The sequence below is a fragment of the Temnothorax curvispinosus genome, unplaced genomic scaffold, assembly GCF_003070985.1.
Source record: "Temnothorax curvispinosus isolate PA1 unplaced genomic scaffold, ASM307098v1 QBEX01010974.1, whole genome shotgun sequence".
NCBI lineage: Eukaryota > Metazoa > Arthropoda > Insecta > Hymenoptera > Formicidae > Temnothorax > Temnothorax curvispinosus.
The window spans coordinates 12,308-26,344 of record NW_020220754.1 but is presented as its reverse complement, the minus strand read 5'-3'; the positions used below and the strand labels follow the sequence as shown (position 1 = coordinate 26,344).

The window sequence follows — 14,037 nt, the reverse complement described above, 5'->3', positions numbered from 1 at the left end:
TATCTTGTATTCCCTTGTTAAATTTAAACACAATTTAAAGATTTTTCAAAGTAGTGCAACAATTATTTTTTAAGGCAATATATATGTTCTCTCTGTAATTGGCGCTGTAATTTAAAGAGATATCATTTCTTTTTTGTAATTGTAATAGATCACTTGAAGCGCGACTCTCCTTTTTGATAAGGTAACATAATTTTGTGATGTGTTTTGATAGATTACTTGGGTTATAATTTTTCGGAAATAAAGATACTACTGCTTAGATTTTTTCGAGATTTTTTGAGATATAAAGATTACGTCTACCACTTGTTACTTAAATTTTTTCGAGGTATAATACTACCACTTTCTTTTTTTTTCGACGTAACAACATATAGGTACACTACTATGCGTGTACTTGGCGCCTTTTTTTACCTTTTTTTTTAAAAAGTAATTTTGTACGGATATCACGCTTTTTTGTAGTGTTACGCATCTTAATCTTATAAACAATATATCTTATAATCTTATAAACAATATATACAAGGTATAAAGCTAAAAGTGTTACAAATTATTATTTCTAAAAAAAACAACAATTTAATATTTTGCTTAGTTTTTTAAAAATAATAATCTGTAACCCTTTCAGCTGTACACCTTGTATATATTTTTCAATTTCAACGTAAAACATAATCGCAATATAGCATGATTAATGTTAATAAGTCGTTAACTGTAAAATTCTTTATTTATTTTTATTTGCGTGTCTTACTGAATGTTGTTCGCAACTGTATATGTACCGATATCTTCAGGTATTGATATTTTTGATAATTACAGATGGACACCTGTAACACGTGTCTGAAATTTACTCGATTTGTTTATTGTTTTATTTCCTTCAACTAATCGCAAATTAATTCTATTTGATAAAAGCAATTCTGTTAAATTTCTTATACATAACGCATCGTTTATAATTTTCTATTATAAATATTAAACAGTACGATATATATATATAGAAAATTATAAACAATGCGTTATGTATAAGAAATTTAACAGAATTGCTTTTGATATATATAATTGATATATATATATATATATATAATTAATATATATATATATATATATATATGTAGATCAGTTACTTTGACGACGATTTCTAGTACGAATTGGCAAATTTGACGACTTCTGGCTATTTTGACGACGGTCGTCAAAATTTTATTAGTAAATCGTATACTTCAGCGACGTCGTCAAACTAACCCGAAACAGAGAAATGGTTACTTTGCCGACACTGTATACTTTGACGACATTATATTTATTTTTCAGCGATTTTGACGACAGTAAGAGAAACTTGTAAAAAAAGATAAAAAACAGACTTTTACATAACACTTAACGCATAAAGGAATGAATTAATTAGAGTTTTTCTATCCTCAGGAAAAAAGGAAAGACTTTGATTATTTCATTTCATCATGCGTTAACGCATAACACATGACGCAAGCTGTAGTACTCCTTAGTGCCCACACCCAATAGGTGTTTTAAGCCCTAAGCCCTAAGAAATTGACCAATTACAGTCAATTATATTCTCCTCAAATTCAATAGGGCTTAAAACACCTATTGTAGATGGGCATTTATACCTAAACCGCTCCATTAAGGCTCAGAAACAATGAGAAAAATAAAGAATAAGATAAAGGAATAAGGAATAAGGCATGTTGCATCTCACTTTAATGTACGTGTACTGAGATGGCTATACCTTTGTCGGCAACTTTGTCGCTGTCGCTATCGCTATCGCTATCGTCTATTGTGCAAGGGGCTTTAAAGCTGGGAACACATATTTTTGCATAACGCATAATACGTAAGCATAAGAAAATTGATTGGTCTATTTCCTTATGCACATGTGTATGGACCAATCAATTCTCTTATGCTTATGTTTATGGGCTTATGCAAGTTTGTGTGGATATAGCTTAAGGCTGAGATTGAAAAGAGACGTATGACGTGTGCGTCGTGTTAGTCGTGTACGCTCAGTGCAGACAGTGCGTTTAGCGCGTTTAGCGCTCGTGTTGTAGTGCTGTCAGCTGTCAGTCAGTTATAACCTAAAAATATATATCGTGCATTATCGTGGTCTCTCTCATCTTAATGTTTCGAGAAAAGGGACTTTGAAAGTTAATAAAATATGCGTGTATTGTATAATAAATCATACTACAAGAGATCATATTTTTTCAGTAATGGAAATTATTTAATGAATTACATGTATACTCTATAAAATCGAATATGGACTGCTATAAACACATTAGAAACTCCACCGCCAACATCCGCACATTCTGCAACAATACATAGGAACTTAATGGTCATTTTTGGCGGAGTCTGCAATGGATATAGGTATATTTTTGTAAAATTATGTATACACGTACAGAAACAAAACATGTACATCATATATTTATGCATCATATTGCTTGTTTTATAGGCCTAATGATGTATGGTGCTTAAATTTGTACTTGTATACCTGGCACAAGCAAAGTACATCAAATTTGAAGCCGCAGCCACATTACGGCCAGTCGCAAATTGAACTTGGGGAGAAGCATTTACTTGTGCTTGGTATTCTTAATTATTCTTAAGATTACATCTTGATATTGAAATAAATGTCGCTCTTGTATTAATTTTATTTACATAAGAAACAGTAGATTAAAATTTCTCTTTATTAATGTCAGAATAAATATAATTAGATAATTATATGCTTGTGCGTGTGGAAAATATATAGGAGGTTGCACAGGACCAAATGCTGCTATGAATGATGCTTGGTTGTTCACAATGGAAGGTACGTCTTGGACGTAGAGGAAAATTAATATGCACAATACAGAGTGGGCACCAACGCGTATTTGGTGTCATTAAGCTTGTAAGGTAGTATCTAATTTAGTTTCCATTGAAACGCAAGTTTGTTGAATATAATTAGGCTACATATACAGAGTGTCTCTGGAAAGTGACAACAAACTTAAAAGGGTTAGATTGATCTGGCGCCTAGCACTTTAAGGAATCGTCGTCGGATACGAATTACTTAACAAAAGTTGTTCAGTTTGATCACATCAATGACTCTTTTCTTGTACAGCTTTTAAATATTGAATGTATCTCTGCCTGTGGTTACCAACAATGTTCTCCATATATTCTATCAGAATGGCATAAATGTGATAAAATCCCTGAAATGTCAAAATCATTGAAATTGAATTGAATATTGTGTTACTGTTTTCATAACGCGCAACTAGTTGACCGACTTGTGTGGCAATTCTCTTGCCAATATTCAAATTAAAACATGGTCTTAGATGTCAGATTAATCTTTATTGATAAAAGGTTATCCAAAGATCTTTACATTGTAAAGATTTTTACATTAACTTCTTTATAAATTTTCACGATTAAAGTAATCTAATCAATAATCATTTGATCACGGTAAAACAGATATTATACGTCCCAAATTTTTTCTGATACAAAATAAGTCATATCTCTTAGCAGTTTTCCTATCTTCTATAGTTAATGATTTATGTTACTCGTTTTATCTGATGAGAAGTTTATATTTATCCTATAATAAACAGTATATATTTATCCTATATAATTCTATAATGAACAACTTTCTTTCCAATAAATTCTACTAGTTCTTGCAAAGTAACCTAAAAAATAAACAAAACTATATCTTTTATTAGAATATTGATATATATAAATGCACAATCTATGTACCTAAGAAAAAGTATAATATGAAATATGAATTACTTCTGATAAATAATGCAAACTGTCATTATGTATGTATGTACATACAAGGGAATCGTATATATTTATTGTTATTTTGTTCTAGTTTTGATTTATTATAACAGAATGAGATAGCAGAATGATAAATTAGATTTGCACTTAATACTATATTTCTATTAATATAACATTTTACACGTAAAGCGATCTAATACAGGATAATATTCTGTTTTTATTAATTTTGTTGTAAATGTAATATAAGTTTTCTATCTGTGTTTATTGAATATCTTATAATATGTTTGTTTTTACATACAACTATTATCAACTAGTACTCTATTCCAATTTTATTGTAACTTTATATACTAACTAAAACTTGCTTTAAAAAATGCTTATCTAAATTAATTAACGTTAGTACCTTTCAAAAACTCATTTGCAACAACTTAATTTATTCGAATTGATAATGTTGCGACTACATAAGTTGGGATTATTCAACAGGACATGGCAGTGGGTGGTGATGCCGTGACAGTTATTCCTAGCTACGATGAAATTACTCTGTGCAATCCGGCGTTTAAAACATTACGAAGCATAGTAAACGCATGGTTGCTCGAGGTATCCGTTTATAAAAATGTATTCGCGGACTATCAGCTGATCCACTTCTATCGGTACGTTATTACTATTTGTTATACAGTTATCAATTATATTACTTAATTACATATTACTGTTATATAAAAATGCTACATATTCGCATGATTCCAGGTGGCTGAGGTCTCCAAGTGCCTTGCTTTACGATCCTGCTCTACGTCGTACTCTACACACTTACATGAAGAATAAGTTGTATATACAGTTAATAGCAGAGTTCAAAACGTTAGGTTGTATTATAGTCTTTACAAATTTTAACAAAATTATCGTGTGCACGAAGAAAAGATCTGTGAACGATGCTTTAGGCTATATAGAATTTGTTGTTCAAACTATACGAAACAAAGAGCTGTGTTTCACAGTATTGAAATTACGTTTGACCAATGTTGGGAATATCTAATACGGCTTGACTTGGTACGCTGATTCATCATTCATTTGATTCATGAAATAACATTAAAACTGTGTTGTGTAACGCTAATTTAATTATATATTTGCTTTATCGAACAGCACAATTATGCTGACATTAAAGGCCAGTTATCTAGAAATTATGCGGAAAATAAGAATACTGAAAATAATGACGATGACGCGGTAAAAAAAATTTTTTATAGCATTTTTATAGATATTTTTGGAAACTGATGGTTCTTACTTGACGATATTTTTATACTGCTTTGATTAATTCAAGTGCAGGAGTGATCTTTATACTTTCTTTTCCACCCATATCCAGATTAGGATATTCCTCGAGAGTTAATGTCTTTTCCGGCAAATTTCGATGTATTTTTTGGGCTATTTTGCAAATAATACACACGTAGGGCCATTAAAACTACTGACCTCCCATATCGATAAAGTATCAATTTTAAATTTATTTTACTCTATATAAAAACTTTATATTAATTTTAAAAACTACGTAATATATGTAATATATGTAAATAAATATACTTGAACAATCTTTGAGACATTTCTCCTGATATAAATATTTTCGCAAACTCGGCTGTATTTTCCAATGCACCTAGATCAAGTGGTGCTATAAAAGATTGACTCTGGCTGTCTTCTTCTCGGCCTTACAGTGTTATTAGCTTCGTTCTCAGTCATACATTGATACACTACGTTTATATATCCTGCTACTACAGCGTCAAAACTCGCTTGACATCCTGATTGTGTATCTTGAAATAATGAGGTAAAAATTACAAAAGTGAAAAAATTCATTAGCGTATCCACGATTTTATTTATCAAAATGTAGTAAAATCTGTTCATTTTTGTAATTTTCACCTTGTTTCAAGATATATAATCGACCTCCAGACGTACGCGGCGGTTTATTTTATCGACGTTAAAAGTTGGCGGGAATTCGACTTTTTGTCATGACGGGAAGTCGACTTTTATCGGCGGTTTTTGAGACATTCGCCGACTTCAAGTTGACTTTCGTCCTTAAAAAAATCGACTTCTCTGCCAGGTCAGTTTCGGTAGAAGTCGACTTCAAGTCGACATAAAGTCGACTTTTTAGTCTTTAGGGTATCTTGAAATGAGGAAAAAATTACAAAAGTGAGGAAATTCACTAGAGTGTCTACACTAGATTTTATTTGTCGAAATCTAATGCAATCTGTTCACTTTTGTAATTTTCACCTCGTTTGAAGATACACAATCGATCCCTTGACGATTATCGGCCATATACATATTGGCCGCGTTCAGCAGACCAAGCCGCTCAGTAGCAGTCGAACGTGATTGGCTCTTACTTTTAGAACCAACCAATCAACGCAGAGTGTTGATAAGACGAACTCAACAGTTGTGTCTGCTGAACGCGGCCATTATATACGTCATTGGCCGAAATGCTTGCCGCACAGCACGAGGTAGCCAATTAACGTACCGAATTTCCAGAACCAGATTTTTATTGGCTAAAGCGTCCGTCGCTTTCCGCTGCGCGGCTAGCGTTTCTATGTGCAAAAACTGTAATAAGGTTGCATGCCCTTGGAGAAAAAAATAGCGGAACGGAATTTAAAATAAAATTACTCTGATTGGCTAATCTCCAGATAGGAGCTCTCTAGGTGGCATATTAGCTAATCAAAGTAATTCCGTTTTAATTTCGTTTCGCTATTTCTTTCTTCATGGAGATGCAGCCTAAAGTTATAAAACGCAGTCCAGCAGAATACGAACACGTGATTGACGACTAACGCGCGCGAAAAGTATTTCAAAAGACCGTTACATTCTATATTGCATTGTTGACGATTCTTCATTGTTCTGATTTTTTCCTGCAGGAATAAACGATCTTCTCAAGTCTTCTACGCTTGCTTTGTATTTTAAAAGTGCTATCTAATAAACTACGTTAAGGCTGCGGTCCACTTGACGAGCCTAAGTGTTACTTAAAAGTTCTAATATGTACGCAATAGTCAGATTTTACGATAATGTGCACTATGTGTGCTCTATTAACCAGGTTTATGCCACTAAACATCATATTACAAAAGCCAGATACAGAGATGGATTTAGATATCCCGCAACCATAATAGCAAAAAACAGTAAGTATGAAAATACTTCATACATTAAACTGTACTGTTCATATTATATCGCATTAACATATTACTGATTGCAGTAAAATAATTGGAAAATTTAGCATTTGGACTATAAATAAAACGTTAAATATACTTTTCTGATTCAAAATATTATTCTGAATGTAACTTTGCTAGGTTCACCTTGCCAAGTAAATCAAAGGTCACGTACTCCTCTCAATTTAAAAATGAATAACAAAATGTACAAATACAACTTTTTTATTATTACAGAGGATAAGAAGCTATTACAGACGATAGTTACAAATATTGATACCAAGAAACCTTATGTATCATGCAACAAAACTTACAAAGAACTTGCAAGTGATAAATCTAGTACACAAATTCTAGATTGCAATAATCGAAGAAGCGTTATTGTACCAACATTCTGTGGTATGTTCTTACTTCTTAACCTTATACGTGTTCTTGAACTATGTGTTACTATAAATTATCGACATATAAGTATGGACCACGCGATTCCTACATAAAAATTTTCAAAAAGTGTCCTAACCTCGTTCCCTCTTTGTCTGTACGCGACCTCTACCAGTCGCTATCTCTTTTCTTCCACCGGTGAGTCACACCGGTTATATTTTTCTATACCTGGCGTAGTCCATACTATATGTCGATGCTATAAATATAATATTAAAATAGATTACATTAACACTGCACTGACACCGTGTTTCTGGAGCACTCACCCTGGGACTTTTAAGTCCAAAGGGTTTTTGAAAGCGCTTCTGTGTTACAACAAAATCTATACAAATTCATGCATCATCTTTAAGGTTTCGAAAAGTGATTTCTATAGGCCAGAAAGTTTGCAATTTTTTTTTAAGTATTGAAACGACAGGAGAAAACGGTAAAAACTGTATAAATGAAAAATCAGCTGTGCCTTAAAAGGCTCATGGTGTCCGCGCAGTGTTATAAATGATACTATTATTTGAATGAAATACTACTATTTCATACTATTTTTAATTAGGTACTACCAAACATAAAATCTTTAATGATACAAGTGCAAATAAAGATGAGACTGTAACACTACACAAACCAGACATTGATTGTCATAACATTCACGTGAAAACATTTCATCGTGAGTAAACACTTATTTGTAATATAATTTGCTTCTAAATGCGGGTTATTATTACAAGTATTATGGCAATCTAGTATCCTTTAGTAAATATTCCAACAACTGTAGACTTTAATATTGCAAGCCGTTGCTTGCATATGTTTGTAATAATCTGCAAATACAGGAATATTTTTATAATAAGTATAATGAGATAAAGACACATCATGCAACGTTTATCTTACAACTGACACGTCCCGATTAGAGATATCTATAATCGTTATAAATATCTCTAATCGGGACGTCAGTTGTAAGATAAACGTTGATGTGTCTTTATCTCATTATACTTATTAAAGATATTTCTATATTTGCAGATTATTACAAAAACATTATATGCTCTTTTTGTATGTTCAGAAAATATTAGCAAAACGATAAATTGTAATGATAGATGTGCTAAAAACGATGAGATTTATAATATCAACTGTTTGGACACTCATTATGAAAATTCTTGTGTTCGCATCTAATTATGATCACGCATTTGTTTACATACTTGTCTTAAATACAAATGTCTAAAAATGTTACACGAAAATCTATTATTTTTAAAACTTTTATTTCATCCGGCTATAATAAGCAAACACCCATCGTGACGATTCGACCATTGGTTTTGGTCTTCGTCGTCAAGATGAGTGTTTGCCAATTATAGCCGGATGAAATAAAAGTTTCATTATATTGGCAATTTACGAATGTACTTTAGGTCTATTATTTTTGTTTAGGAAATAAAGAATCAATGAACTGTGATAAAATGAGTGCAAATAACGATGAGTGCAATAACGAGACTGATATTCTCAATCAAAAGGACAGTCGTAGGAGAAACGTTGATAAATCTTTGTCTCATGGTAAGACTGTACTTATTAGAGATATTCCTGTATTTGCAGATTATTACAAACGTTATATGCTAATCTGTTTTTATATGGACAGGAGATATTAACAAAACGATAAACTGTAATGATGAATATACTAATAATGAAAACGATGAGAATGATGCCAACTATTCAAACTCTGATTGCCAGAAGAATATTCTTATGCCTATGTCTTGTAGTTAGTATACATATAGATACAAGAACTTCTATAAATGCAGATTTTTAGAAATATTATATGTATATACCCCATTTTTGTCTTTGTAGTATATACAAGCAATATCAGGGATTCTGATGATAAAAATACAACTACTAATGAGACTAAGAACTGCAGTCCAAAATGTAATTCACTGAATAGCGTTGACTTATTACGTGATGCCCATGATGGTGAGTATACCATTATTTAGAAATCCTATCTTGTAAGTACTAATTGTTATAAATGCTTTATAATCCCTTATCTATATGTTTATGTCAGAAACTATTACAACAATACATTCTAATGAAGGAAGTGGTGGAAATGACGAAACTGGAATCTCTATCCAAGATTTCTTTACTGAAGAATGTGATATGATGCTTCCTGTAATTGGTGAGTACATTGATAATGTCAAGAAATACTCTAGTAAATATTACCTATTATAAATATTATAGAGTATATTTTGAATCCATCTTTCGATTTCAGCAATTTCAGATATTAACAGCAATTTGTATGGCGTAAATGTGATCAATCAGAGAGATATTAATACAGAAAGCGAAAACATTGAAGTCTCAATTTCTTGTAAGCAATAATGATTTTCATATTTTATTAAACTTCGCATATGACGTATACTATATATGATAATATATTAATGTGATGAAATATTGCAATGTGCTAACTTGTATATTGGAGCAAAGTATAATAGACAATACTTTACTTTACAAACTATAAAAATACAACACATACTTTTTTCTAAATGAGTGTATACATTTTTCCTATTATTTTATAGCTGCATATAATGGCTGTGCATTTAACAATGTGGACAAGTGTGTTAAGCGATTGACATTTAGCACTACTGGTATGTTCATGTCAAGCATATGATTAATAGAATATGTGAAAAGTAAGAATAAGTTAGTTAGAAACAAGAAATAAAATATTTGGAAAACGTAATAGTAGTATCGGGATAATACATGTCGTAATTCCCGTATCAGACTACGGATTGGGATTGAGATTGGATTGAAATTTGACCAATCAGAGCAAAGTTTACTAAACTTGAAATCAGTTTTCTCTGTTCTGATTGATTAAATTTTAATCCAATCTCAATCCCAATCCGTAGTCTGATACGGACTTTAATGTTATTTTTTAACATAGTCATAGTTCACATAACAAATAAGATACTTGTTAGAATGTAAATCAGCTATAGCGTTCCCTGGAAAAATAGTACTGATAATATTTTTTATTAATAATAAAATATTTTTGAATTTTTTTACTTTAATTTTCTTTATAAGTAACTGACTCTTATATTCCTTCTAATTTATTTATAGTATCTATGAGAGATATCTGGTTTTTTGCTGTGCCATCATATTGTGCAATAAATTATACTTTATATACATATAATTATGTGTTTAGAAGAACCATCTGTAGATGCAGGAAACGTATGCGCGCTTCCTACTTGCCAAGATAATACTAACCCAGAAATTGTCGATGTTTCAATATCTAATGGTATGTATGATTTTCATTACTTTTTATAAATAATTTTCGAAATGCATTTTTAATAAACAAATTGCATAGTAATTTGTGTATGCTTATATTAATGGACAGTTCCCATAACGTTGATCTTGCTGCATATTTTTAAGAAATAATGCTAATATTTTAAACTTAAGTAATATATGCTCAATATAATGTTTTAAATATATTTTTTGAAATATGATAATAAATTTTTCACTACTTTGATATATAGTATTATTTTCTTTTGTCGTCTTTTATGTGTCTATTGCGTATATAGCTAACGTGTATACATTGATATACAAATTTATATTATATTGTATGTACATAGGGGCTGTGTCCCTTGATTCACATAGTTATCTAATTTTTTTGTTCTTATTTTACACTAGATAATGATAATGATGAAGATGCAGATTATACACCTTCAGAACACAGTTCTTTAGACAGTGAATCTCCACAAAACCACGCGCCAATTGTTAACCAGACTACAACTTCTATTTCAAGTTTTGATACTTCAAACACGAATGTTGTTGGTACATCAGCATGTAACGATGAAGTCATGTATGTGGAAAACTCTAACACGAAATCAAGGAAACGATACTATTGCACTTTTTGTATGAAGCCACAAGCACAGCTTCCACGACATTTAGAGACAGTACACCGTGACGAGCCGGAAGTGAAAAAGTTTGCCGTTTTGTCTAAAAAAGACCCAGAAAGGAAGAAAATAATAGATGGCATTCGAAAGGCTGGTACCTTCAAATTTAACACGAACCCAGAATTTAATACTGGGCAATTAATTGTGTGTAGACGTCCAAATAAAAAAGCCAATAAGGCTGCTACAGATTTCATTGCCTGTGTAAAATGTAAAGACTTTTTTGCAAAAAGTAGTATTCGACATCATTCACGAGTTTGCATTAAAAAGGATTTTCGAAAAAATAAGACTATTATGATTATGGGCAGGCAAATTACAGGCAGAATACATCCACTTGCAAATGAGACTTTAAGAAAAACGGTGTTTCCCGTTATGCGAGATGATCTAGTAACACGTATTATAAGATATGACAAATTACTGATCTTATATGGTAACAAGTTGTGTGTGAAATATAAGGCGCAACACCAGCACGACATGATTCGTGCACGTCTACGTCTTCTTGGCCGTTTTCTATTAGTACTGAAAGAGATAAATAAAAAGATAGAAGATTTTCAATCGATATATTATCCCCAAATATACGATGACTGCATTTCTGCGATTAACGAAGTTGCAGGATATGATAATGAGAAACAACTTTATGCAACTCCTGCAGTAGCGGCTAACTTGTCAACTCTCATTAAACATATAGGAAATCTTCTTGTAATGGAATGCATCAAAAAACAAGATGAAGAGAAAAAGAAATTAGTTAAAGACTTCTTAAAATTATTAGTAGTAGATATTGGTACCAGCGTAAATAGGACTGTTTTCGAAACGCAATCGGCGCATAAAAGGCATAAGAAAGTAAATCTGCCGTCACTGGAAGATATTAAAAAATTGCACTCATATTTGGTAAAAAGAAGGACTGAAGCTTATGCGGCATTAAAAGAATTTTTTACATATGACAAATGGATCTCTTTAGCAGAAGTGACATTGACTTCGATTCATGTTTTTAATAGACGACGTGCAGGAGAAATCGAACGAGCATACATAGAAGATTTTGAAAATTATGAAAAAGTAAATAAAAATATGTACAGTGACATATACAAGTCATTATCCGTAGAAGACAGAAAAATTGCTGAGAGATATGTCCGATTTTGTATCAGAGGGAAGTTGGGACGTACAGTGCCCGTACTATTGTCAAACGATCTCCTTGACTGTATTATTTTAATATTAAAATATCGCCAGGAAGCTAAAGTACCAAAAAAGAATCCATATATTTTTGGACTACCTTCTATCAACAAAAATAGATACCGATATTTAAGGGCTTGTATCTTAATGCGCAAATTTGCAAGAGACTGCAATGCAAGCCAGTCAACAACTTTACGCGGAACAACATTACGAAAACATATAGCTACACATTGCATTCAACTCAATCTCAATGACATTGATGTTTCGGATCTAGCCAACTTTATGGGCCATGCTGATAAAATCCATAGAGAACACTATCGACAGCCACAGGCAAGTAGAGATATACTCAAAATCTCTCAATATTTAGAAGCTGTGCAAGGAGATGAACAGGATGCGAGTAATGATTCTGCATCGGACAACGAGTCTGAAAAGGAAAATAACTCAAGAGATAAGATTAATATTAATACCAGTGATGAAGCAGGTATTATTATCTATATGATGTTTAAGTCGTTATATAGGACATTGAAACTATAATTAATAAATATTAATATAATTAACATTTACATGTTTTACATTGTTTTTAATGCTTATGAGTAATTTATATAAAAGTATTCTTACTACATTCTTACTACATTATTCATAATAGTTATAATACATTGTTTATTATAGATATGCCATTGAGTAACACCCAAAATGATTCCAAAATATGTCAAAACCAAGTTGATAAACAAGGTGGAAAACGGAAACGTAGTAGTAAGTATTTTTTTTATCTGTTGCCAATCCATGGCTATAAGATATCCAATAATTCAAGTTTATTTTCTTTATTTTATATTAATAGCTAGTAATTAGTCTTAAAAATATTTATATATTATTTACATTTTCAATATATTTTTAACATTTTTATGTAAAAAGTAAACGTATATTATTATATCTTATTGCACTCTTTCCTTCTATTTTTATCAGATTTACATACTTAATGCAATATATTCTTCATTATATTTATGCCAAGCATAGATACAAATGTCTTAATATTTAAAAGTAAATAAATACAATAAAATGTCTACTATCTATAAATATAGAATATAAATATAGAATGAGTGTTCAACTATAGCATCAATAAAAATATTCTTATGTTAAACTTTGGTACAAATAGTATAGTACTTTCATGATTATTAAATTATATAATATCCTGTGTTCTAGCATCTCCTTATGGAAAAACAAAAAGGCTGCGATGGACAGACGACGAAAAAGAAGCAGTGCTTCAAGCGTTTGCGCAAAATATGGCAAATCATACATTGCCGTCTCTAAAAGAAATTCAGGAGACGAGGAAAAACTATCCTTGTCTTGCAAATCGTACATCGCCGCAAATTAAGACGTGGTTGCATAATAAGCAAAAATCTTTGCCAAAATTATAAAAACACGATATTATTTTTGTTTTACCATTTGCGATAAAAATATTTTATAGTATCTGCTTCACTTTCTTTAAGGAAGATTGCATGTAGCAATATGTCATTAAGTTGCTTCCATCAATTTGTTTTAATCTTTTTTTTCTTGCTAAAAAGTTTAATTTTCTAACATCAGCATGTAGCGTTCTCATACAATTGGCCAAAAAGTAAGATTTGCAAGGAATACATATGCGTAAGGAACATTTGCTACTCCTTTCGATAGTCGCGTCAAACGGCTTGCTTTCCCGTACG

The 14,037-nt window shown here is 31.4% G+C and overlaps 3 protein-coding genes across 9 annotated transcripts; all 3 read left to right on the top strand.

Moving 5' to 3' along the window:
- Positions 1 to 1,983: 1,983 nt before the first annotated feature.
- On the top strand, positions 1,984 to 5,184 carry LOC112460997 (DNA polymerase epsilon catalytic subunit A-like). Of its 7 annotated transcripts, none has more exons than XM_025026003.1 (5): positions 1,984 to 2,331; positions 2,417 to 2,547; positions 2,723 to 2,767; positions 4,177 to 4,343; positions 4,438 to 5,184. In XM_025026003.1, exons 1-4 carry the CDS (start codon positions 2,297 to 2,299, stop codon positions 4,194 to 4,196), a joined length of 231 nt encoding a protein of 76 aa, XP_024881771.1. In that variant the 5' UTR covers positions 1,984 to 2,296; the 3' UTR covers positions 4,197 to 4,343; positions 4,438 to 5,184. The 7 variants fall into 7 exon arrangements, with proteins under 7 accessions (XP_024881771.1, XP_024881770.1, XP_024881766.1 ...); XM_025026002.1 differs by having other exon boundaries at positions 2,711 to 2,767; XM_025025998.1 differs by lacking the exon at positions 2,417 to 2,547 and having other exon boundaries at positions 2,711 to 2,767.
- A 2,713-nt stretch (positions 5,185 to 7,897) lies between these two features.
- LOC112460995 lies at positions 7,898 to 12,140 on the top strand. The gene is made up of 10 exons (XM_025025996.1): positions 7,898 to 7,932; positions 8,679 to 8,801; positions 8,884 to 9,003; positions 9,090 to 9,209; positions 9,298 to 9,408; positions 9,502 to 9,597; positions 9,806 to 9,874; positions 10,426 to 10,518; positions 10,911 to 12,088; positions 12,132 to 12,140. Exons 2-10 carry the CDS (start codon positions 8,693 to 8,695, stop codon positions 12,138 to 12,140), a joined length of 1,905 nt encoding a protein of 634 aa, XP_024881764.1. The 5' UTR covers positions 7,898 to 7,932; positions 8,679 to 8,692.
- On the top strand, positions 12,109 to 13,984 carry LOC112460998. Its single transcript, XM_025026004.1, has 3 exons — positions 12,109 to 12,821; positions 13,010 to 13,093; positions 13,541 to 13,984. The coding sequence occupies exons 1-3, from the start codon at positions 12,239 to 12,241 to the stop codon at positions 13,753 to 13,755; spliced, it is 882 nt and encodes a 293-aa protein (XP_024881772.1). The 5' UTR covers positions 12,109 to 12,238; the 3' UTR covers positions 13,756 to 13,984.
- Positions 13,985 to 14,037: the final 53 nt, after the last annotated feature.

Coding starts and splice junctions, on each gene's coding strand:
- LOC112460997 (XM_025025998.1), top strand. CDS start 2,741: ATGATGCTTGGTTGTTCACAATGGAAG. Junction 2,768..4,176: donor TTGGTTGTTCACAATGGAAG/GTACGTCTTGGA, acceptor ATTATTCAACAG/GACATGGCAGTGGGTGGTGA. Junction 4,344..4,437: donor CAGCTGATCCACTTCTATCG/GTACGTTATTAC, acceptor GCATGATTCCAG/GTGGCTGAGGTCTCCAAGTG.
- LOC112460995 (XM_025025996.1), top strand. CDS start 8,693: ATGAACTGTGATAAAATGAGTGCAAATAACGATGAGTGCAATAACGAG. Junction 9,409..9,501: donor TATGATGCTTCCTGTAATTG/GTGAGTACATTG, acceptor TTTCGATTTCAG/CAATTTCAGATATTAACAGC. Junction 9,875..10,425: donor ATTGACATTTAGCACTACTG/GTATGTTCATGT, acceptor TTATGTGTTTAG/AAGAACCATCTGTAGATGCA.
- LOC112460998 (XM_025026004.1), top strand. CDS start 12,239: ATGTACAGTGACATATACAAGTCATTATCCGTAGAAGACAGAAAAATT. Junction 12,822..13,009: donor TAATACCAGTGATGAAGCAG/GTATTATTATCT, acceptor TGTTTATTATAG/ATATGCCATTGAGTAACACC. Junction 13,094..13,540: donor TGGAAAACGGAAACGTAGTA/GTAAGTATTTTT, acceptor CCTGTGTTCTAG/CATCTCCTTATGGAAAAACA.